The sequence below is a fragment of the Neolamprologus brichardi genome, chromosome 1 (assembly GCF_056152115.1).
Source record: "Neolamprologus brichardi isolate AB-2024 chromosome 1, ASM5615211v1, whole genome shotgun sequence".
In the NCBI taxonomy this organism is placed as follows: domain Eukaryota; kingdom Metazoa; phylum Chordata; class Actinopteri; order Cichliformes; family Cichlidae; genus Neolamprologus; species Neolamprologus brichardi.
This window is the reverse complement of record NC_142104.1, coordinates 4,950,250-4,974,370: the sequence shown is the minus strand read 5'-3', so window position 1 is coordinate 4,974,370 and position 24,121 is coordinate 4,950,250. Positions and strand designations below refer to the sequence as shown.

The following is a 24,121-nucleotide window of genomic DNA, read 5'->3' as shown; positions in this document are numbered from 1 at the left end:
AATGACCAAAGTGTGAAATTGAAACTAGTCAAGTTCAGTTTCCTAAAAACTATAGGTAACTAAATTACTCTCTGGCTAAATTTAGTTCTTGTTTTTTTTAAAGATGCATGTACTTTTAACAAACACATAGAATCTGTCTGAGATTACAAGAGGAGTTTTTGCATTATTTAATTATTATTTATTTATTTATTTTGCTTAGATTGCTTAGGTTTTATTTTGAAAGTCTAAAAGAAAAGTTCCCTTATTATAGTAAACTCGACAGCTGCCGGCGCGGGCACCTTGTTATCTGTGGACAGGCTTCGCGGTGGTCGGCTTCAATTATCGTTTTACTGGGACACTTTTTTTAATCGCTCACTTTCCTTTAAAAAACAAAAAACAAAAAAACGTTTTCACGGTTTCACGTGTTTCGAACTGCTGCCGGAAAAAAAAATAGCAGCAACGGTCCAGGATGAACTTTTCCTTATCCCGGTTAACATTTTCGCTTTCTTTGATTGGAGAATCCCGGGCGTGTGGAACTACATTTTTCCATTTTTAGTGGGTTCACTGCGAGTGGAACAGTGGGTGAAAGTGTTAGGTGAAGACTTTGAACATCATAAAGCGTGGTGGTGATTCTCACGAGGAGACCTGAAACCTCGAATACTGACGGGAGAAATATTCAAGGTAAGCCCACGCGCTCATGGAAGAATAATGCTGTTTACGTTGGTTGGCTGTAGAAACCTAGGCTAAAGTTAAACACACACACATATGTATATATAACATTATCTCTCGCTCTCTCTATATATATTTGTGTGTATGTGTGCGTGTGTATAGAGAGACAGAGAGATGTGTATATATCACATTATAGATAGATGTGTGTGTATCTATTTATGTATGCGTTTGAGTAGCTCTGATATACATTTGCACCTCAATCAATTTATGAAAACATTTTGTGAATAAAATATAAACTAAAATAATCTTACGAGATAATCTTTGTGCTATAAAGTGATAATTAATTTACAAAAACATTTAAAAGGAGAGAGATACTAAGGCTCATTTGTTACATGCCCTGTAAGATAACAATGGTGGTTCAGTGTTAGTATTTATTATAAATGGATTGGTTAACAGTGGTCGACCCATTTTTAATGTGTTATTTTGCCTCGTTTATTTCACATTAATTTCTTTTTTCATTGCTTATGTGCGCGCTTGAGCTAGGAATACATCAGTGCGCTGTTTACAGTAAAAAGGTTGTGACACTGGTTACCATTTTCTTCACCTCTCTCAGCCTGTATCTGTACAAAGAGGTGATGTCTGGGTTCATGCTGCTGCCTGAAGGCAGCCATCAAAGGTAGTGACAACAGCTCGAACTTGCTCTCCTTACAGCTGTAGCGTGCGGTTTCCTGTCAGTGATGAGATGCACAATCAAAAGTCTTCACTCATGTAGAAAAAAAAAGACTCCTGAACAACAGAAGATGGGCAATGGCCCAAATTAAATTAGATAAAGCAGCAGATGCAGATATGAGAACTACTGGAAACTGAAAGTGATAAAGTGACAAATGAGAAGGGAATTTTTTTAACCATTCATCTTAAGAAATGCAAATGCTGCTGTGGTTGTGTGACTCATTTCAGAAAGCGCTTCTCCTTTGTGCTGACTTCTTTTTTTTTTAATAATGAGGAAAAGAAAGCCGTTGATGGCGAACCAAAGCCCTTGGCGATCACCTAAGGCCACACTGGGGGTGATTTAGACTTAATAATATGCAGTCTTTTGTCCGTGCCAGAGTTTGTGTGTGTGTTGTTTTATTGATTTATTCATATCCCCGAAGGAAATGTGTGCAGCATTCCACCTGCTCCTCCAATTTCCTCGCAGAGTATGTCGAGATACAGATAAAGGAGCCATGTAATCGCATGCACAGACATGCACCCTGCATCACTGTGGTGCTATGGGAAGGTATGCAAGGTCCAATGCAAACGTACCCTCAGGAACATTCCCCACGACCCATATTCCACCTAACCTTGAAAAATATCTCCGCATTCCTGCTTTGACTCAGCTTTCCTGGGGTTTAGTTGAGTGTCTGCTGCATGTGGTGAGATGAGAAAAAACAAACAACTTATTACAAATACTTTCAATTGTTTTAGAATCTCACTTTGAGACTCATTCAGTAGCCGCTCAGCGTTAGTGCTGTAAATCAACATGACAGCAGCAGCACTGATGGGCCTGTTCCTTCATGTAATGTGCTTCAGAAACACAAAAACGTCTTATCTTTTAGGAAACGGTTGCACAAAAGTGTAGCCAAGTGAAGTCTCCTCCTAGCAGCACCATTTAAGCCAGTGTTAGAAAAGACTTGAAATTCTTATTAAGGACCCCTTAATTGATTCTGTCATTTTTCTTGATGAAAAATCATATAGGGCCATAAAATAAGTAAATACAAACACATATGTACGTTTCAATGCAATCAGCGAATATTGTAATTTGAAAGTAAGTGACAGCTTTGTAAGTGTAAGCTGTCAGTATGGGTGTGCACAGTTCTTTTAACCACAGGCTGAACCAGCCTCTGAATCAGCCAGTGGTCTTTGACCCTTATTCATGCTCGCTGTCACTTCAGCTCTAAAGCCTGACAACAAAGAGCAGCTTTTGTTCCCTGGCTTACTCTTCTTCCACGCACATTCTTTGCTGCTTCACTCTGCTGCTTGTAGACGAGTGGGGTGAATTTAGATTGAAAACTGCCACAGGAAACAAACTCAGGCTACTTTAAAGGCACATTCATAATAAATATGTTATAATTTAAAATGCTCCAGTTTGTTCCAAGACTGAGGGTAAAAGAAATGGTGAAACTGGATGGGTCTTTTTTTTTTTTCACATATTTAACTCAGATGAACAGTCAGCAGAATAGAAGGACAGACATGAAAAGCAGTGACAAAAAATGTTACCCTGAGGTACTTTAAATCTTTGAGAATGACAGGAAATGGTATTTTCAAGGTACTTTTGCTGAAACCAGGTCACGTATGTCAAAGGGTTTAATAGGAGGTGCTTATCATTTGTAGAAAACATTCTCGTTAACTCATGAAAGATTAAACTAAGAATAGACTAAAAATGTAAATGTTGCCCCTTTTCACAAGTGAATTGTATAATGTGATACCCAAGTCTTGTGAGATGTGTATATGAAATAAACATTTACTTTTGAAGAATGTTAATGTGAGCATAGCATGCCCTCAGTGGCAACGCTGAAATGCTGATCCTAGCAGTTTCGTCTACTGTCGTCAGAGCTTGATCTTTTCGTGTTTGGTTGAAAATCAACCCAACTGACAAGTAAATGATAATTCACTAGAAGATAAGTCTGTCACACGCATTTACATGAAGATACTTGCTCAGTTATAGCTATATCTAGCAAAGGTGTGTGCTGCATAGATGCCAGAAGTCGTGGCGTGGGCTATGTGTCCCAAAATAACACAACACACTTAACATCTAGCCCACATTGCACAGATCTTTGTCTGAGGCGATGCAATGCGTTTCAGTTCATCTGCTAGAGGTGTGAATTACCAAAGACCCAAAGGTGCAATATTATCATAATACCCAACTCAATGATGCAATTTTATTGTGATTCTGATACTTTTGCTAAATATTGCAATAAGTTATTGTGATATATTGTGTTATATAGGGATGGGTATCGTTTAGGTTTTATCCGATACCAGTACCAAACCGGTACTTTTGAAACGGTGCCGGTGCTTAAACGGTGCTTGAACCGGTGCTTAAAGATGTGCTCGATGTGAGGTCTGGCAGCAAACGATCAAATACGGTGCATTTCTCTGTTTTTAAAAAAAACGCTATGAGTCGCCAAGTGTTTCATCAGATTCGAGGTGTTACCTCCTTTGACAGTATCACAGTATCACCTTAAAGCACTTGTTGCAGCTGCTGAGTTTGCATATTTTGCTGTGAAGTACAGCCAGACTTTTGACCGCTTCGCCTTGGGCGTTTTTAATCTGTAGCTCTGCTCTAAAAGAACGTACGTACCTGGACCCGCCTACTACGCTTGCAAAGGTAAAATGATTGGCTAGAATCCAAAGTGTATGACATCTCAGGAAAAAAAAGCACCGAAATGTGCGCTGCTTTTCCGTCTGGTTACTACCGTTTATGTCAGAACCGATACCGGTACCCATCCCGAGTGTTTTATCATCTTTTTTCTGTTGCAAATTATGTCTTCAGTCATTTTTTTCTACAGCAAAGTGTGATTGTTAACCAGCCAGACTGACCAACACAGTTTATTCAAACTTGTAATTAAAGTTGCATGCACCTGACAAACTGAACGTTTTCTATTGCAATCTAGTCCAGCTTACTAACTAACGAAAATACTTTCTATTTACTTACCAATTCAATGCAAACATGTAGACTATTGTACCATTAAATAAGTTTTGAACCTAGAGAGTGATCACCATTTCTGAGATGTGAGGTGTTGTATGAATCCAGTGCCTGTGATGTCCACATGTGTCAGGTTAATGCAACCCTTTCTGCTGTACCTTTCCTCAACTTTGCACTTCCCTTCTCTGTAGAACCTAGGTGTGGCTGTATACATGAAAAAGCATTGAGATGGTGTCAGATATCTGGATCCCATTGTCTTCATCAAGACCAGGTGATCGATATGTTATCTTCTTAGCTCACTCTGAATTGGGAGGTAGCTCTAGTGTTTACTTTGGCATCCATGGCTGATTATTTTCAGAGTTTTTACTACCATACAGTACTCTTTACAAATCCATCTACTTTGTCTTGCCCTTGTAAGAAAAAAAAGTCCAAAATAAGTCCATGTGTCTGATTTAGATGTAGATGGCACTTTTTTGGTTTTCTTTCTTTTGCTTTACATCACCCACACCAAAAAGTACCAGTAGTCAGTACTTCGTTTTCACAGAACCAAAACAAGACGAACGCCTGCCTAGAAAGGTAACTACACATTGCTGTCAACACAGCCCATACAGTTGTAAGCGCTGGCCACAATGTTGATCACTACCTTGGACTACCTTATATTGTAGTACAAGCGTAAACCAGATTGGTTATGTAGGCCAAAGTACAACCACAGCAGGTTTATTGGTACCCCAGCACAGTGTATTTGTGGTAGTAAACTGCTACCAAACATACGCCGCAACTACAACTATAACAACTATAACCCTGGTTGAATACCAAGCTGTAGTCTCTATTGTAAAGGCATACATAAAACAAATTTAAACTACTGGATTTTTGAAACAGAGTTGTCTCTTGTAACAGCAATTACCTATCCTCAAGCTTCACAGCCACTTCATTACTAACACCTTGGTAGTTCAAGGTTGGGCCCCCTCGGGCCTTCAGATTGCCTAAAATTTACATGTTAAAGATTCAAAAACATTCGAGAAACAATCTTCAGAGATTTTTGTCCATATTGACACAATAGCATAACGCATTTGTTGCAGACTTCTCATGTCCACTTCTCAGTGTAGTTTATGTTTGATGAATGAGAATGAAGAACGGCAAAGACAGTCGGCCTTGATGAGCAGAGACGTTTCAAACTTTTGTGGCAAAATATATTAGGTTTGGATAATTCACTAGCAAATATAAAAGTGTTACATATCCACAGATTGCGTACTCCGTCTGGTATCATTTTCTGCCGTCTGTGTCACACATTGTTTTGACTTTTGTGCCATAGTGTGAGAGCTTGTAAAGATGATTCATATAGGCAGGTGAGTCAGACCCACATATGTCATTACTGGAAAACAGAATCAAGCAGACGGGGGAATCACAAGTGTTGTCTCGTTGACACAGTTGTGGGTAGTTTGAATGGATGCATGTGTTTGCATAAATGCTGAGGCAAAGGCTCTTATCATATCATCTTATAAATGTGTAGGAGTGACAAATGGAGTGAATCTAGTTTCTGGATGTGTGGAGTCTTTGTGCTGAAAGGTGAGAAATTCGAAGACTGCTACGGTATGCGAGCACTGCGTCTCACTAACACACTTCCACGTATGCCAGGCTTTGGTCATTGCATCTCTTTCACACCCACATTCACGCACAAGCATAGGAAGTGAAAGAAAAGGGGAAATTCTTGTGCTGAATTGATCCTTGGCCAGTGTACATGAACAATAGAGAGTGAGTGCAGAATTAGAGTTAGTTTACATGACAAGCTGAAATATTGTGTAAGAGAGAGTGAATATATTTGTTTAAATTATTTGTGTCACTGCAAAATTTGCAAAGACTCGAACCCAATTATATAATTGCACATAAAAGTTTTGATAATAGGCATTATTCTCACCTCAACTAAGCTTACAGTGTGTGTTCACTCTTGTAGCACTGGGTGTGGTGACAGTGGCCATTTATTTTTAACCTCTGATCTCTTCCTAGATATGCTGTCCATAATGAGAAAACTGTAATGAGCAGTTGGTGGGTGATGCTGCTACAAATCATACACTAATGCTGTGTGTGAATTCATCACCACTGCGATGCACCTGATATTTCACCCCAACTCTAAATTTAAAGTTTGGGCGTTGTGATAAGTACGTATGGGGACCATGGACTCTATTATGAAGATGCAAACAAAAAGACATAACAAATTAAGACAAACATTTTAAAGCCTCAAGATTGGCCTTCTTACCTATTTATTTATTTATATACATAGGAACTCTCTTTGATGATATGAGGAGTTCGTAAAATGTACTTTCATGAGAAACGGAACAGCTGACAAAGTAACCACACCCATGTTTATTCACAACTTCAGCTTTTATACCACTCCCCAATATTAAAAACAATTGGGGGGGAAGTCTTTGTGTAAAGGGGGAATTTATACTCTTTGAAGTGGGGGTGATCAGGGCTGGTTCAGCCTGCTATTTCCGGGTGGGCAATTACAAAAAAAAAAAAGCTGGGCTGCTTGGCAATCTGCCTAGTTACCCACAGATTGCTGGTTCGAGGCTCTGCTAGGATCACCTGTATCTAAGATTACTATTGCAGACTATACCTTACAAAAAGAGGGATAATGAAACAAACAAATGACTGAACTAAATTAGGGTTTCGTGGAAGGATCATTTTGGAAATTTTAGCTCGAAAAAGTCCAAATTGGTGTGTAGGTGTAAAGGTCATATGTAGGACTTTGATGACACTATTGCCGTGTTTTTCTAACCTTAGAATGATCCTTTTGTATCTACAGAGGGAGGGATTCCTGTTCCTCCGAGTCCACCAGGAGAGACAGAGGTGTGTGTTTAGGTTAAGGTACAACAACAGCTCATTTCTGTCCTAGCATGGTACCATGCTACAAGTGCCACCAAACAAGCTCATCACTGCTTTTGAAGATTCGTCCAAGCTTTGGTCTCTTTGAGCTTTTGTTTCCGTTGTAATAACATACATGAAACAGACCGATGTTTGATGTTTTTCCTTAACAGATGTCTCTCTCATGAGACACACTGATAACAGCAATTATCCCATGCTTAAGCTTACTTCTTCTTAAGCCACTTCATTAAGCACACCTTGGTGGTACAAGGTTGGATCCTTTTTGCCTTCAGAACTGCTGTAACATATTCAACAAAAAACATTTCTCAGATGTGTTGGAGCATATTGACATGATAATATTACACAGTTGTTGCAGACTTATCAGTTGCAAATGCGTGATGTGAATCTCCCATTTTGCATGTGCTCTGTTGGATTAAGATCTAGTGAATGAAGAGGCTATTTGAGTTTGTGAAACGGTGCATCATCATCCTGGAATCAGTCATTAGATGATGGCTGTTCTGTGATTGTAAAGGGATGGACAACCATAGCAACAATACTCAGGGAGGAGGTGGCATTTTGGAAGTTAGAGGCCCAAATATGTACAAAGACTCTACCACTACCACTCTGACCTGCTGACCTGTTGATACAGGACAGAATGCTTTTATTAACACCAAATTCTGACCCATCAAACTATTGCAACAGTTTATCGTCTACCTTTGGTAAGTAGTTTTTTTCGTGCGCCAGCGCCAAAAAAAACCAAGGCACTCCGAGTTGGCTATGCACGTGCCCGCATTCCTGTCATGATCAACCAACAACGTGCTGAAGAGGTGGAGAATTTTACATATCTTGGCAGCATCATCTCGAATGACGGGGTCTCTAATCGGGATGTTGACGCCAGAGTAGGGAAGGCAGTTGGTGTCCTGCGACGTCTCCAACCTATTTGGAACTCCCTAAATGTTAGGGTCAAGATCAGACTACTGAACTCTATCGTCTTCCCTGCTGCACTTTACGCTAGAGAAACCTGGCGCTCAACAAGTGCAATTATTCAACACCTGAATGTGCTTCAACAACGTGGCCTGCGGCGAATCCTGAGAATTTCCCACCGGGACCGAATAACAAATGAGGAGGTCCTACGAAGAGCAGGCACCCGCCCATTAGCCGATGTTGTTGCAAAAAGGCGCTTCCGCTTTGCGGGCCATATTTTACGCCTACCCCCTCATCGCCCAGCTAAGATTGCCATGACATGGCGTCCACGCACTGGCAAGCGAAAGCAAGGCCGACCAAAGACTACATGGCGTCGAACATTCACGGACGATCTGAGAACTGTCGACATTGCCTGGGACGAAGCTGAAGCAGTCGCTGCTGACCGACATCGATGGAGATCACTAGCTGCCCGATGCGCCGCCCGGCGTAGGAGGAACTAAGTGCTAAGTGTGCTTTGGTGAACATATGTGGATTGTTATTTGAGTAATTGTTGCCTTCTTATCAATTCAAAGCAAGCTCCTCCTCTGAACAACAAGACATCTTTACACAGAGAACTGCCGCTCAGTGGATATTTTCTCTTTTTCTGACCATTCAAGGTTAACCGTAGAGATAGTTGGGTGGAACAATTACAGTAAATTGACACCAACAATCACGTCGTGTTCAATATCTCATAAATCACTTTTTTCCTGACATAGAGGCTGAAATTATGATACAGAGCTCCACAATGAATCATGTTATTATATCATGTTGTATCATGCTATTCTAGTAAAAGTTGTAATTCAGATAAATAAGTTTTCTATAGATTATTATTGTTATTAGTTTTTATTATTATTCATCCCCACATGTTTATTTATTTGTGATCCTTGATAAATGAAAAGACAGTAACATATTTTAAACTACAATATCTGTTTAACTGAGGCAGAGAAATACTACTGCGCTCCTTCCTGGCAGGTCACTATATTACACATTAGTTCCTTAAACATGCACCGCTTGAAGTTACACCTTAGCAACTTTTGCTTTTGTCACTTTTAAATTATCAGAGAACGAAATGCCAAAACCACACTTTGACACGGCAAAATACAAAGGTTTCATTTTCACACGTCTTTGTGTTAGATAACTGAACTGAAAAGTAAACTGTGGGATATTTTGATATTGTCTTCTTGGCTTCATTTCAAGAAGATATCCTATGTCAAACCACAGTTCTGCATCACAAGAAGTGTCGGTGTGACATCTTCACAGGAAAGCTAATGTTCAGTTGTCGCTCTCAAACGAAATGCTTGAGTAACAAGTGGTGAGGCTTGTGTGTTGACTGGGATGACCATAGTGAAGACGTGACACAGATACACAGATAATGATAGAACAGACTAACTCTTTACAGCATTCTCATGTCGGTATATATAAGAAAATGCAGTTAATTCAATATGACTTTATTTACATGACAGATTATTATCTGAAGACAATTTGTACTGTAAGCTAAAAACCCTACTGTTTTTATAGAGAGAATCCTAGCAACAGACATCCTCTATGAGTAAGTATATGGCAATGGTGGGAGTGAAGAACTCTCTTTTGACACGAGGAGACCTAAAGGAGAACCAGGTCTTGGGAGGGGCAGCCAATTGCCTTGACCAATTTGGGTGTCAAGAGAAGGAAAAGGGCGAAAAGAGGAAGATATAGAGGCAAAAAAACAACAAAGAACTGAGCATGTTAACATCACCGACTCATCAAACTCTAAAACTGAAGCCCAGCCAACAGAGCTTCAGTGAAAGTGCCACATAATGCAAAAAAGTAAGGTAGCATTTTGTATGTTCATCAAATAAACTTCCTGTTTGTGTGTGTTTGTTTGCTTATTTGTATGTCTCTGTGCATTACTGGGTGGGTTGTGTAAGGCTTATATCTTTCTCAAGTATCGAGTGTGGGTGTTATAAATAGCAAGCTGACCTCTCAGGATATGCAGTGTGATGTTTCCCTGTCTTTCTCTTGTTCGTTTGTCTGTCTGTCTGCCTGCTTTGTCTGTGGTTCAACAGGTTCCTGTCTGCCTTTTTGATTATTTTCCAGACATTCTCACTGTCACGCATACCATGCAGTAAACCCATGCGACGTGGTCACAGATCTAGTATTGGTTAGGTTTGAACTTCCACGCTATCAGCTTGTCTGGATGTGGTGACGCTTGAAGCAATGACACCAGACTAGGATGAGTTTCCGTCTTTGGTTGAAATTGAAAATGACAAAAATGCATTTGTGGTTATTTGAGACATGTCCGTCTGTTGACAGTCATGTGATTCTCTAATATGATGCAAAGTGGATTTTTTTCAAAGAAAATTCCCAGTTGTATATTTTTCTGCTTTAAACACTAACTGGTGGTGGACATGGAAACCGTCAGTATAAGCTTGCTTGACTATTCAGCACTTGACCTTGGAGGAAAAGCAGCTCACTGTAGGGTTATGGAAAGACTGAATTGCTGATGCATGTGTATGTGTTCTCATTCCCGTTACAGGGGGAAGACTGTTTCCATTGATAAGAGCTTAGAAAGGTCGCTGTGTTTATTTTGAGGCTGAACTCATTTGTGTTCACTGATATATAAGGACAGATAACAAACCAGGCGTCCAAATGAGAATGGTATCACTAAAAAAAAACGTCATTACATTAAACTGGAAACTTTTTGTTTCGTTTTTTTTATGACTTCATGTAAAAAGAATGTAATTGATTTTATTTGTTCTAACATTTTCTATATGTGGTTAAAATTGGCTGCAAATGAACACTGTGCTCTTTCATTTAACCATGCACACACACACTCACACACACACACATTTTTAGCCACTGATTTTAATGGTGCTAAATTGCTGTTCTCCTTGCATAAGCATTTACGCAGTTATAAATTTGTTCCCCTTTTAAAACCGTTTCACTTTTTGTATTTCTGCAGAACAGGTGTTAGCAACCGAGCCGCAGCTGATGGATAATCTGAAGTTTGCGCTCTTCTTAATCATCCTCACCACTGGTAAGATCACCACATCTTAGAGACTTCCACATCTTTATCTTGTTCATCAGAAAGCAAACTGCATTCATGTTGTGCCACTTCCTACATTATACGTTATGTTGCCCTTTTTATAGATATTCTAGAAGAGACATTAAATGAACATGACAGAATTCTCAAAAATATATTAGATTATCAGTTTTTCATAGCATTTCCTTTATAGTATTTTTCTCTATGTGACCTCTGTTTGTGAGCATTAGACAACTAGAGTGCCTCAGATACTAAGGAAATACTTTGCTGACACAGGAGAGTTAAAGTTTCCACTACCATAAGAACTCTTCGGTCAGTATCATAAAGCAAGGCAGGACACATGGGCTCCAATAGGAATCAATGCAACGCCGAGCTCATGAACTGATCATTAGTTTGAAATTTGTAAATTGTAACTGTGACCTATTACTCAAGTGCTGGCAGACACACATTCATTTACATGTCAGTTTTCTGCCCTGAACTTAAAGTCTAGCCAAAGTAGTGACATTTTAGCAAACAATGCAGGTAGATGGCAGGATTGTGTTACTGAATGCAGAGGTGTAGTATTCATTGCTTTCAGTCATGTAACCAAAGCAAAGCCCTGGAGGATGAAAATAATATAGCGACAATATGCTAGGAAACACTCAGTACTGTAGAACTGCAATACAACCCACTACGTTTCCCAGTAGCTTCAAACCACAAATATTTAAATCACCTCAGTGAAGAGAAGTGAAAAATATTATTTGAGCGCTTGTGGTCCACATTGCAAAGTCCCTGCAAGAGGTCTACTTTAGAAATGTTTAACTTCTCTCTCTTGGATAATCCCTGCCCTTAAACTACCACCAGGATGAAAGCACATACAGTAGAGTGCAGCAAGAGGATTGTTTTTAGCATCTGGACTGGTCACTAATACCATTGTGACGTAGATGAAATTTTTCATTGTCAAAACAAGTGGGAAAACCAATTAGCTAAATAATACTGTGTGCTGTATTTTAACAGTTTCCAGTAACAATGACCTGGACTGGAACTTTTGCGGCACATGGCACCATGGCAACAACCCCCTGAGCCTGAACCTCAACATCTCTACTGGCTGTAAAGGAATCTCCATTTCAGCCAATGAGAGCTTTCTGTCCATAAACGGGCAGATCACAGCCCAGTGTAGGAGATCTGAAGTGATTACCTTCAAGCACCTTGGACTTGAGTCAGGAGGGGACATCAATTTCTGTCTGGACTGGGAGCCACTGCTGGACCAGTTAATGCTGACAGTAAGTGATAACAATTTTTAAATTTAAGTGTGGGTTCTAAATGCATTTTTTTTTTTTTGTTTCATCATTTGACACCCATTATTTTACTCAATAACATTAAAGTTCAGGAGAACTCAACTAAAAAATGAGCGTGAGGTAGTTAAATGAAAGATGTGGAAAAAGAACGTGTGTATAATAATGTACCACCACCACATTCTAAAAGCCATATAACAAAATGTGAAATTTATATGATATTCTGTACACTGCATACACTACACTAGCTAAATTCAAGATTATTATGATAATTTCTGTTTTTTGTTTTTGTTTTTCCTGTTGTGATGTTCAGGTAAGAAACAAGAAGCTTATTCTGTGCTCACCTGCAAGCCTGCAGGATTCCTGCTGCACTGACGTGAGTAATGGCCCAAACACACAAGAAGCAGACTACGGCATCCTCAATGTCACGTTCAAGAATGATTTCATCACCAACAAAACACGGATAGCGTACAACTTTCAAGCGCATTCCACCAACTACAGTAAGGAAGATTACACATATTGTGTCAGCATATTCTTGATAGAAAATCTGTGAATGAAATATATTTAGCAAAAAATAAAATTGATGTTCTGTACTATTTTATTTGTTCCAATAACTCAGTTTGTCTGTAATGTTGTTAATATTTAGCCTTGCTGAACCAACATTTCAGATTTCAGTTATCAAGTGCAGCATGTCAGAATCAGAACTTTCTCTTCTTTTCTGTTTTTGCAGAAGAATTATGTGAACAGGCGAAACAGGAATCCGGCTCCAACAAGTAATTTCCTCTCTTTTCCTCAAATGCACCAGTTTATTGCAGACTTGATCCTTCCTGAAGTACACAAACTTTGATTACAAACGAGGAGTGAAGACATTAGCTGTCTGATGTAATATTGCTCCATTCAAATGAAACACGAGAAACTTCTAATCATGGCTGTGCCTGATGTTTGTGTCCAGGTGTGCTGAGCCTCCATCCGCTTACAAATCTGATGTGGAGATGAAGAAAGATTTCAAAGGCCAAATCGTCACATCACCTGTAAGACAAACACACAAAAGTTAAAGAGACTTGTCTTCAGATTAACCTTTTCTTTTTCAAACCAACCAGTGTGAGAAGGCTTTGATGATTTCTTTTTAGAGAGTGGATGCTCTTTGTGATAGTGTGTCAACTGTTGTATTGCAGTGTTGCTGTTCTGAACTACCTCATCTTACAATCTCATTTAATTATAGCTACATTATGAAAACTTGTATTATGAATTTGTAATAAACTATACTGAAACAAAATGAAATTGAAAAATAATTGAAATTGAATAAAAACTAATGGATAGCTCAAGAAGATGATTATTGTGTCAGGGATAAACTAAAAACAACATTTGTAGTTCATTGGAATTCATTTCTGTTGCCCACTGTGGCACACGGATATGTTTTTATAGGTTAAGAGGAACACAGAGGGCATAATACATGTCAGGTTTTGGATTTGTGTAAACTCAGTAGTGTCAGTTATTATTTGGTGTAGTGATGAGTTTAAAAACTGGAGGAGTGAAGAATGAAGTTAGCCTTACCTTCGCTTTCTTTAGTGCTCGGGCTGTGATGAAATGCAACCTTTCCTCCTTAGACACACAGAAACATGTCCCGCTCTGCAGAGTAATATCACCTCTTAAATCCAAATATTAGGTTTCTGTAGGTTTCACCTGAATCACACATCTGCAGACGTGAGATTTCACTTTCAGTCATACGACTGGGATGAAGATTCATATTTTTAGAGTTTGCCACAGCACTGCTGACATTAGCAAAAAACCTTCTTTGCATCTGAGACTGTGTGCTTCCATTTTTAATCCAGACTTACTTTACAGCACATTTTTGAATAACCTAGAGCATAAGTGTCAAACTCTGGCCTGCGGGCCAAATTTGGCCCGCAGCCTAATTACATTTGGCCCGCGAAGCCGTACCAAATTACTATTAGAGCTGGCCTACTGGTATTATACAGCTAATATATATATATTGTTTAGTATTAAGCTTTGCTTGTTCCATATTCAGTTTTTCAGCAAAACTTGTTTGAGTCCATAAGAAAAGATTCATTCTTATATCTGGAGGAAGTTTTTTTTTTTCAATAAATATTAATGTTAGCCCACGACTTTGTTCCAGTTTTGAATTTTGGCCCACTGTGTATTTGAGTTTGACACATAAAAGTGACTGATGGCAGCATTCTGCTGACGATTACAGGATGGTGTTGAAAGCTGACATTTTTTTCTCTAAACGACCCTAAAATAGAGTCATTTAGTAACCCAACAATCTCAAAGCGGAGCCACAAGAGCTGCAGAGTGAAGCAGGTTTTGCTTACATTGTAAAAACTCACAGTTCTTATATGTGCTCTTTTTTCCAGGCCATTGCTAGTAGATCTGTCAAGTCCAATATCACTGTCCACCTCCCTGCTGCCTTAAAACAAGCTGCGAAAAATGTTAGCAAAGTAACCTGCACTTTCTTCAAGAACATCTCCCTGTTACAGGTAAGGCTGTTTGCCTTCAGTCGATACAGGCACATATGACAGGATTTCAGGTGACCTCATTTAGCTGTCAGCCTGCCATTTTTTTCCAGTGTTCACATTTGCGATACTATCTGGAATACTTTTGTTGCTATGTGTGCAAATATTTATGCTGCATTATGTAAGATGAAGGTCAAGTTGTGTGTGTTTGTTTCAGGAGGCTCACAAAACTGCCAAGCCTATCAGTGATGTGGTGGAAATCACGGTGGAGAACGAGATCATCAGAAATCTGCCTGAACCCATTAGGATTGATTTTTACCATGAAGCCGTATCTGTAAGTTTGTGTGCTTCTGTGGCCTTTAGCCTGTATCAGTACGCTCCCCACCCACTTTATATTACTTAAAGCTACTTCCTTAAATTGACACCTACTGTACCAAATAGTAACTGTTGAATTGACTGCAATGTGCTGCAGTACAGATGCCCATACACACACAGGCTGTCAAATGTGGCTCAGGTGCAGATGCTGTTAGAAGAAAAACAAGATGGTTTTTACTTCCGTGATGTCTGCATATCTACCTCCACGGTGCAGCAAACACACAGAAACCACTTATAGGTTTCTTTTCTAACCTTATGTATGGCAGAAACAGACTGTTGTTTATGCAATTTATGAGGCTGTTTATTGCATCTGTGCAATGCACACAACAACACATAAAAGCACCTGTGACGTGGATATTCTTTAACATTGTGGTGACATTGCAGCTCATGTCTCTCCTCTCCTTCTTTATTTCAGAAAAGAAAAACAAGGGCATGTGTTTCATGGGACACCAGAAAAGGTTGGAACCATTTAGAGATGAATATTATGTGCTACTTTACATATTTATCTGTATTTTCGTTTATCATCATTTTCAGCAATGCGGACTGATTTGATATTTCCCTGTTGCAGATTCTCTGCAGGTGAACTGGTCGAAGGATGGATGTAAGACAGAACAGAGTGGGGAAAACCACACTGTGTGTCAGTGTAACCATCTGACGTACTTCACTGTGCTGGTGGTGAGACATGCGGATACACTGCTTTTCATACAGCAAATAAACAACAGACAGAAACCAATAGTGATGAGATTAGTAATGATTTTTAAAAGATACACAGAAATCAACAGTCTTCATTGTACCAGTGTGTCTTGTGAAGGCCATGTTGCTCACTGCACTGTTTCCTATGGCAGGACCTGAATCGTCAACCAGTGCCCCACCTGCTGGAGCTTACTGTCATTACATATCTGGGATGTGCCGTATCTCTGATCAGCTGTGTTGCTCTTATAATATATCTCTTCAGGAAAAGGTACAGATGTATTTATGTAATATACAATATATATATTTTTTATTATTTTATTATTTTAACTTTCCACTGTCTTTCAAGGAGGCGATCAAAGGAGCAGTCCTTGCCCATCCATGTGGGCTTAGCTGTGTCCCTCGCCTTCCTCAGCCTGAACTTTTTCTTCAATGGAGTCCTGGCTAACGTGGGAGGGGAAAGCGTGTGCCCTTGGGTAGCAGCACTACTTCACTACGCCCTCCTCTGCTCCTTCGCCTGGATGGGCATCGAAGTGTTGCACACTTTCTGGTTGGTCTACATGGTCTTCACCCCCCGCCTGAAGCCCTACATATGGAACCTAGTTGGTTTTGGTGAGTTTAATTTCTGAAATATACCTCATGACTAGGGATGGGTATCGTTTAGGTTTTATCCGATACCGGTGCCAAACCGGTACTTTTGAAACGGTGCAGGTGCTTAAACGGTGCTCAAACCGGTGCTTAAAGAATGGAGAACACAAAATTGGTCCAAAAACCTCTCATGTTCAGCTGTTTTTTTGTAAAAAGATAACAATGTTAGCCTTTTCTGCAGCTATGGGGCATATATGGTATCACTCTTGGCTGGGAGCAGTGCTTAAACAATGGAGAAAACACAAACTTTGTCCAAAAACCTCTCATGTTTAACTGTTTTCCACTTTTTCTTTGGTCATTTTAGCCTTTTTGGCCAGGGTGAAGGGAGTATCTGCCATCAAACAAGAAGACAGCCGCATGTAGCTATGATGATGTTTGCTAGTTCACCTTACATGCATTAATGTAATAACGTGGTTAGCCTACTCAACGTAAATTACACACGAACAACATTAAGCTACTCACGCAGAGAAGAACGGCTGCTGCTGCATCATCATCCTCATCATTTCTGCTACACTGGCAGGGCTAGGGGCCAGGACTCTCCTCTTCGGGTTTTTGGGGAATGTTGCTAACTCCGGGTCCGATAACAGGCACCACACCCGCAGTAGATGTGCTCGGTGTGAGGTCTCGCAGCAAGCTATCAAATACGGTGCATTTCTCGGCTTTTAACAAAAACGCTATGCATCGCCAGGTGTTTCATCAGATTTGAGGTGTTACTTCCTTTGACAGTATCACAGTATCAGCTTAAAGCACTTGTTGCAGGCTGCTGAGTTTGCATCTTTTGCTGTGAAGTACAGCCAGACTTTTGACCGCTTCGCCTTGGGCATTTTTAATCTGTAGCTCTGCTCTAAAAGAACGTACGTACCTGGACCCGCCTACTATCCTCGGAAACGTAAAATGATTGGCTAGAATCTAAAGTGTATCACAGCTCAGGAAAAAAAAAGCACCAAAATAAAGCACCGAAATGTGCGCTGCTTTTCGGTCTGGTTACTACCGTTTATGTCAGAAACCGGTACCGGTACCCATCCCTACTCATGACACATAAAGGTAAAGCACATGTAACACTCTTGATTATTCTTTTCCAGCTCTTCCTGCTGTTCCCGTTGTCATCCTGGCTCCAATAGGTGATATTTATGGGCCCATAGAGGTGCCACCAAGCGAAGACCCTGAGAATCCATATAAGATGTAAGCCTTTCCTTATCTGATCTAAAATTATTTGGAAAGTGAATAAATACAAGCACATGCTTGTATTTAAAATCATGCTTTCAAGGCAACAGCAAAACATTTCAAGGGGGTTATTGGAATCTTTAATAAAATGCTGAGCATGTTTTGAGCATCATTTTTATTCTGGATTTTTTTTCTTTGTCTTCTGACTGTTTGATTTTTCCAGGTGTTGGATGGATATAACTGAGAATAAGGGCTGGCTAGCTTTCTGTTTCACCAACGTGATGATTCTGGCCCTGCTGGTGTCATCTGGCCTTGTGATGCTGTTCCTGGTCTACAGGCAGATCCGCACCAGGGATGAATGGAAACAGAACCGAGTGGCGTTTCTCAGCATCTGGGGCCTCAGCTGCTTATATGGGACCACTTGGGGTCTGGCCTTCCTTGAGTTTGAGCCCATTTCTACCTTTATTCTCTTCATCACCTGTATCCTCAACTCATTTCAAGGTCAGTGCTTTTGCTGTACAGTGATTCCAGATTACACTTTGGGTTTGAAATGAGATGTTACACTTAAGGACAAGTACCATAAGGATATTTTGCAGACCATCACGTGATAGATGAGCAGTTCAACAGTCATGATGACTGAGATGTATGATGACTCATACATTCTCCTACAGCTGTGCGAACACTGAACTGCTCCTGATAGGACAGCTCACATGGACTCTTTGCTTTTCAGACACAAACCAACATGGCCACTCGCTTGTAAATATCCAGCAAAAGAAAAAAAGAAAAAAAATTAATCCGAGGCATGAAATGCCATGCATCTTCATCTTTCAAAATCCTTCGGGAGTTTCCAGAGGCATTATATTATGCTGGATGCCCCTAATTTGCATATAGAACCCTACACCTCAACTGTATGCAAATAAGGAATGTGTACCTCAACACCACATAGCCTGTAACACAATGCAACTTTACCTCAGTGTGTTATGTAGATGTTTTTGTAGCACAGTAGATGGAAACAATGGAAATGACAGACTCCTTGGACACATGCCATTGGCTCATGTTTATGAACTTCTTTGCATTTGTTCTTATTTATGAATACATTCCAGAAAGCTGTCAAAAGAGGATGATGATGCTTCTCAACATTAAATTACATCATTGTCATCTAATAAATACACAGATCCAAAGAAAAGGTGACTTGGAATAATCTCCACGTGCGTTTATAGCTTTTAACTATTTATAGTCGGTTGTTGGATGGGAGTATATTCATTGTTGACTCATACACTGTGACTGTACATGTGGAGCCAGTGGCCTATTGTATCAGTGTGGGAATGAGACAATGGCCATGATTAATCAAGGCCTTCAGTTGCTGTTGCCTATCAGAGACAAAGCTGTTTCCTCTCACGTGCAGCGTGCTTGTTTTTGATTCAACACCAAATATGTGATTTATTAACCCCATTATTGCTGCATAGTGGTGTCAGAATGTGTTCTATGCCAGCCATATAACATGCAGTGGCTAAATGCTACATCTGTAATTTTATTTCACGACCCTACCTGCAGGTGTATTCTTTTCTTAAACATAGAAACAATTTAGAGCCCAATCTAGCTGTTTGCTGACATGACATTATCTGCATTTATAATGGCTGTAAGTTTGTATAGAATAGGATTCTCTGCAACTTCCTTGTTGCTAGCACACAAGCTTGGAATGGTACGAACACAAAGACCATCTGATCCAAGCAAAGGCAGGCAGCATAGAAATGACTAAACTATGTCTCGTAACAGTAAAACAAGATTAAAGATTATTTTTAAACTGAATTGTTATGATATCGTTGTAAGAACTACCACATAAATGATACCACAGATTATTTATTGTAGAAGAGCTGTATTATCCCATATGGAAAAGAAATAGTAAAAACATATATGATTTACTCATGAAAGTGGCCACTTTCTCATTACTTTCATATATATGTATGAATATTCATATATATCAGTTATATATTTTTTTAGTAAGTATACAAAACATACAAGTTTCATTATATAATTTTTCAAGGGATCTTATGTGTTTTCACTCTTGTATGCTTTTCATACAAGTTTCATGCAAGACAGATAAAAACTTTATATATATATCTTTTCCATATGGAATATTTTTGTCAGCAGAAGTTGGAAATAATGTGGTTTCTTTTTTTACAAAACAGAATATAATTTTTCATTTTTTGTCCGTCATTTTTAGAGTCATTGTTCAGCTACATCCAGGCAGCTGATAAAATCATGAGTGTATTGGTTCACCTCTGTACACTGTAAAATAATTTATTTTCAAAAATTCTTTAAATAAAAAAAATATTAAAATTATGCAATATCTTTGAGTTAAAAATATATATTTTAAGGCTTTTGAATGATTTTAGAAACACGTGAAGTGAGCTGTTCTGCTGAGGAATGGTGGCATTTACTGCAAATAACAGATATTAAAGGCTCATTTGTTTATCCAATCCAATTTTATTTATAAAGCACTTTAAAATACCCAGCACAGGAACAAAGTGCTGTACAGAAAATAAGTTAAAACAATAGAATAACAGAAAACAGCAAAAAGAAATAAATAAAACACATAAAACATAAAATTAAAACAGCCCTATATTAAAACAAAAACAAGATAAAACAGCATCGAATCACCTAAAAACAACTAAAATAAAAAAAATAAAAACCAACATCTCACGTGGTGTCAAAGGTCAGGGTAAAGAGGTGGGTTTTCAAGAGTGACTTAAAAACAGATAAAGAACTGGCCTGTCTAATCTCTAAAGGAAGCTCGGTCCACAGTTTTGGAGCAGCTACAGCAAAAGCACGATCTCCTCTAAGTTTACGCCCAGTCCTGGGTATCTTCAGGAGCTGCTGATCAGCTGACCTGAGAGAGCGGGTGGGTGTATAAGGCTGTAGCAGCTCAGAGAGATAAGATGGGGCTAGGCCATGGAGAGCTTTAAAAGTAAATAAAAGACTTTTAAAATGAATCCTAAAAGAAATGGGCTCATTTTTTATGTAGTATATCTGAGAACGTTTTGCCACTGACATATTCTTACTGCAAATCATGCTCGTTTCCTGCTAGCATATTTACTGCATATTTTCACTCACGTCAAAGATTTTTTAAAACAATCAGATACTGTGGCAACTGAGTAAAAACAATACATTTTGAATCTTGGTTTCTCGTCTGTCGCTCACAGGTTTCTTCCTGATGCTGCGATTCTGCATGCTGGACTGGATGCAGAAGCAGGCTGGTGGCTCTGGTCTTGGCAGCAGCAGCACCGGATCTACCAGGCAGCACATGCTCCAGGCCCAGGAGAGGAGTTAAATGAACAAAGATGCAGAAGCCGGACTTTGAATGTAAAAATAATGCCAGTATACCACCAGTGATGGAGGAGCTGGAAGCTGACCAGGCCGTTTCTCCTGGAGGATTGTTCTGATGAAATGTGTCTGTCAGGGGTGGTAACTGCAGGAGAATAGGAGCTACAGCTTAAAAAAAAGTCCAGCAGGTTCTCCATATATCCTACGTTTCTTAACTCTGTAACTCGGTAGTAACGAGCACAAGTTAGCTGTACGGGCAAACACAAATATGACCTGCTGTGTAACTGTAAAAGTAAAGATGGGTCAGTATTCCTTCCCAAACATAATCCAGCTGCTGTAACTTCTCAAATTTTGAGTGTACAAACCTTTTTTATTCACTCTAAATTATTTATTCTTGAGCTTGTGTTCTATTTAGTAATCATTACAACAGGAGAAAAAAGAAACATTTTACAAAATGTATTTGCTGTTTATTTATAGCTCTATATGTCACACATTCTGAGTTATAATTAATTTTGGTGGCAATTAGCTAAATATAATATATCAATAATTCACTCAAGTTGCATTAAAAAGGCATTTAATCACTTGATTCTTCTCATTTAGGCAAGTGGCAAAGAAATGACAGCATCACTCAGGAACTCCTTAATCAGGCCTAAAGCCTGCATTTGCAGAAAAGCTAGACTGGCTCTAGTTATACAGGAGACGGATGTCAAAGTTCAAAGTAACGTATGTGAAATTAGAAATTGTAAGTTGGAAATAATTATGAATTATTCCCAACACGGAAATTGCGAGCAGGAATAGATGCAGGTTACTGTTCTATTGTATATATATATAAAAGAAAGCTATATAATACTATTGATGATGTTTTGAACTTTAGATAAGCTTTTTATTTTATTTTGTATCATGTATGCTTTTTATAGCTGCTTCCTAAGTTGTTTAAAGTAGCACTTTAGATTGTCGGTCATTTAAACATGTACTTGTTGAGCCTCAGTGAGTTTTCTTTTGTACTGTTTTGATGTGCAGATGGTAAATTCCATATTGCATTTGTCCACACTGTAAATTAATAACTGAATATTTTATAAATGAATCCAGAGTGACTGTTTTTCTTTTTCTTTCAAACCTGATTATCAGACCTTTGTCTTTAAAATGGGCCAAAATGCATTTATTTGGTTGGATGTGTTCCAGTATTAAATAGAAATGTAAAATTGTCATGTATTTCATTGGCGTTATGTTTCAGTCATGTCCAGCAGAACTCACATATGTAAGCTTTTAGATACTGAGATGTTTGCACTTTTTTCAAAATGTTAAAATTAAAATATATGTCACTCAATTTAATGTGTATATTCTGGTTTTCTGGATATATGTTGACTTTTAATAAAAAAAAAATCTTTTGGTTAAAAATGTCAAACTGCTGTGTGTTTGTCTAAATGCATGCCACACTGCACAACAACAACATTTGCAGCTTGTTGTTTTCCTGCCCCCTCCCTCTTATCTGCTTCCTCCCCTGGGTTTTGTTTTTTCTTAATTGTTGCTTTCTTGCTGCTTGTCTTCCATCTCTGTTGTGATACAGTGCGTATGTATTTGGTGGAAGAAGCCAGCCTGATAGTTCGAAGAAAAAATTCATGGCTTTTCTTAATGCCTCAAAAGACTTTCATTAATAAATTTCATGATAGTGTTTTACTATTTTTTTGCACCATAGCAATAAAATACATCCTTGCTCCTAGCATATGGATGTCACATTATTCTGTCTTTTCAGACATGGTGTCTCGAGACAGGTCTTTGTTCCAAAGATTCAATGGAAACATTGTTTCATCATCCTTAACATGTAATATATTCATAATAAACTAAATAAAACAGAACACTTCACACTGACTTTTCCTATTGAAAGGAATAATAATACATTATAGTAAATATGCAGGGCCTAGCCTGGTGACCCCTATTGGATACAGACACCCTGGTCAGGAGGGAAGTAGTGTTACCAGTATGCCATCCAGCTGCTATATATACACATTGTGCCAAAATCAAGTCTTAAAATCATTGTTCAAATTCATAATTGGTCAATTTTAGTGTTTAAAGGATAAAACGATTATTGAAATTGCATGTATAATTCCTTGAAGCTTAAAAGATCACATTTTGAGGTTAATCAAAGAATTTGAAACCAGCACATGGTGAAAATATGCAAACTCCCCAGGACGCTCTTGATGTGAGGCATCAGAGCTCAAAAGGTTACTGTTGCATTACTAAATATCTTGTGAGTGGTTGTTTTTGGCTGCCAGCGGTTACTTGCTCTGTGGTGAGCCTTTCATGGTTTTTGCTGTTTAGGAAACAAGACCCATCACTTAAAGTTATTTTGTAATACACTACTTTGTTTTTTATGCATTGCACAAACGGTCTACAGCTATGAATGTGTCCTGGATTTTTGCGGGTGTGCTGACATGGATACATTTGTTTCATCACCTGACATCTGACTAACAGAATATTGGCACATTCTGTTCAAGTACCCCTCTGCCCCATGCTTCTAACAGGAATGCTCTAATTACACATGTGCTTTTTACACACTCGCATCAAGTGCCAAGGGGAGAGAAGTGATAACTGAGAGAAGTGATTAGAAACATGACAGCAACAACTTGATGATACTATTATTTGTAGCATCCTGTGATGACTTTTTGTCATCTTTTTTGCTTCAGTGTAAACACAATTAGTCCCTCTTTGGTATCGGAACAATGATATGTCGATCATGGGTAAAGAAAATTTCCAGGATGGATGCATTGGGGAAAACCAAGCTGGCAGCAGACGTGTTACAGGCATCACACAGTGTCTCCAGGCTCTTTCACGTCTGTCACATACATTTAGTGTTAACCTGTCCTTGAAGCATGGTGCACTGATGGTAGATCTGTAAGTTCTAGTGTTCTCTAACAAATGCCACAAAGGAGCAGATAACAGCACTGCTGCTGGGTCGATGTCCTACTACAGACATGTCCAGGTCTTTTTGTCCATT

At 39.0% G+C, this 24,121-nt stretch overlaps 1 protein-coding gene across 1 annotated transcript; it reads left to right on the top strand.

Annotated features, from left to right (window-relative positions):
- Positions 1 to 281: 281 nt before the first annotated feature.
- Positions 282 to 21,843, top strand: adgrg1 (adhesion G protein-coupled receptor G1). Its single transcript, XM_087843132.1, has 15 exons — positions 282 to 660; positions 11,097 to 11,171; positions 12,174 to 12,439; positions 12,765 to 12,951; positions 13,182 to 13,224; positions 13,404 to 13,482; positions 14,827 to 14,949; positions 15,143 to 15,259; positions 15,716 to 15,758; positions 15,869 to 15,975; positions 16,146 to 16,261; positions 16,340 to 16,602; positions 17,721 to 17,820; positions 18,026 to 18,303; positions 21,006 to 21,843. The coding sequence occupies exons 2-15, from the start codon at positions 11,126 to 11,128 to the stop codon at positions 21,131 to 21,133; spliced, it is 1,896 nt and encodes a 631-aa protein (XP_087699258.1). The 5' UTR covers positions 282 to 660; positions 11,097 to 11,125; the 3' UTR covers positions 21,134 to 21,843.
- Positions 21,844 to 24,121: the final 2,278 nt, after the last annotated feature.

Bases quoted from the DNA above. Each gene is read 5' to 3' on its own strand.
- adgrg1 (XM_087843132.1), top strand. From the start codon at position 11,126: ATGGATAATCTGAAGTTTGCGCTCTTCTTAATCATCCTCACCACTG. The intron at 12,440-12,764 runs GTAAGTGATAAC...TGTGATGTTCAG, and splicing joins TGGACCAGTTAATGCTGACA to GTAAGAAACAAGAAGCTTAT. The intron at 17,821-18,025 runs GTAAGCCTTTCC...TGATTTTTCCAG, and splicing joins CCTGAGAATCCATATAAGAT to GTGTTGGATGGATATAACTG.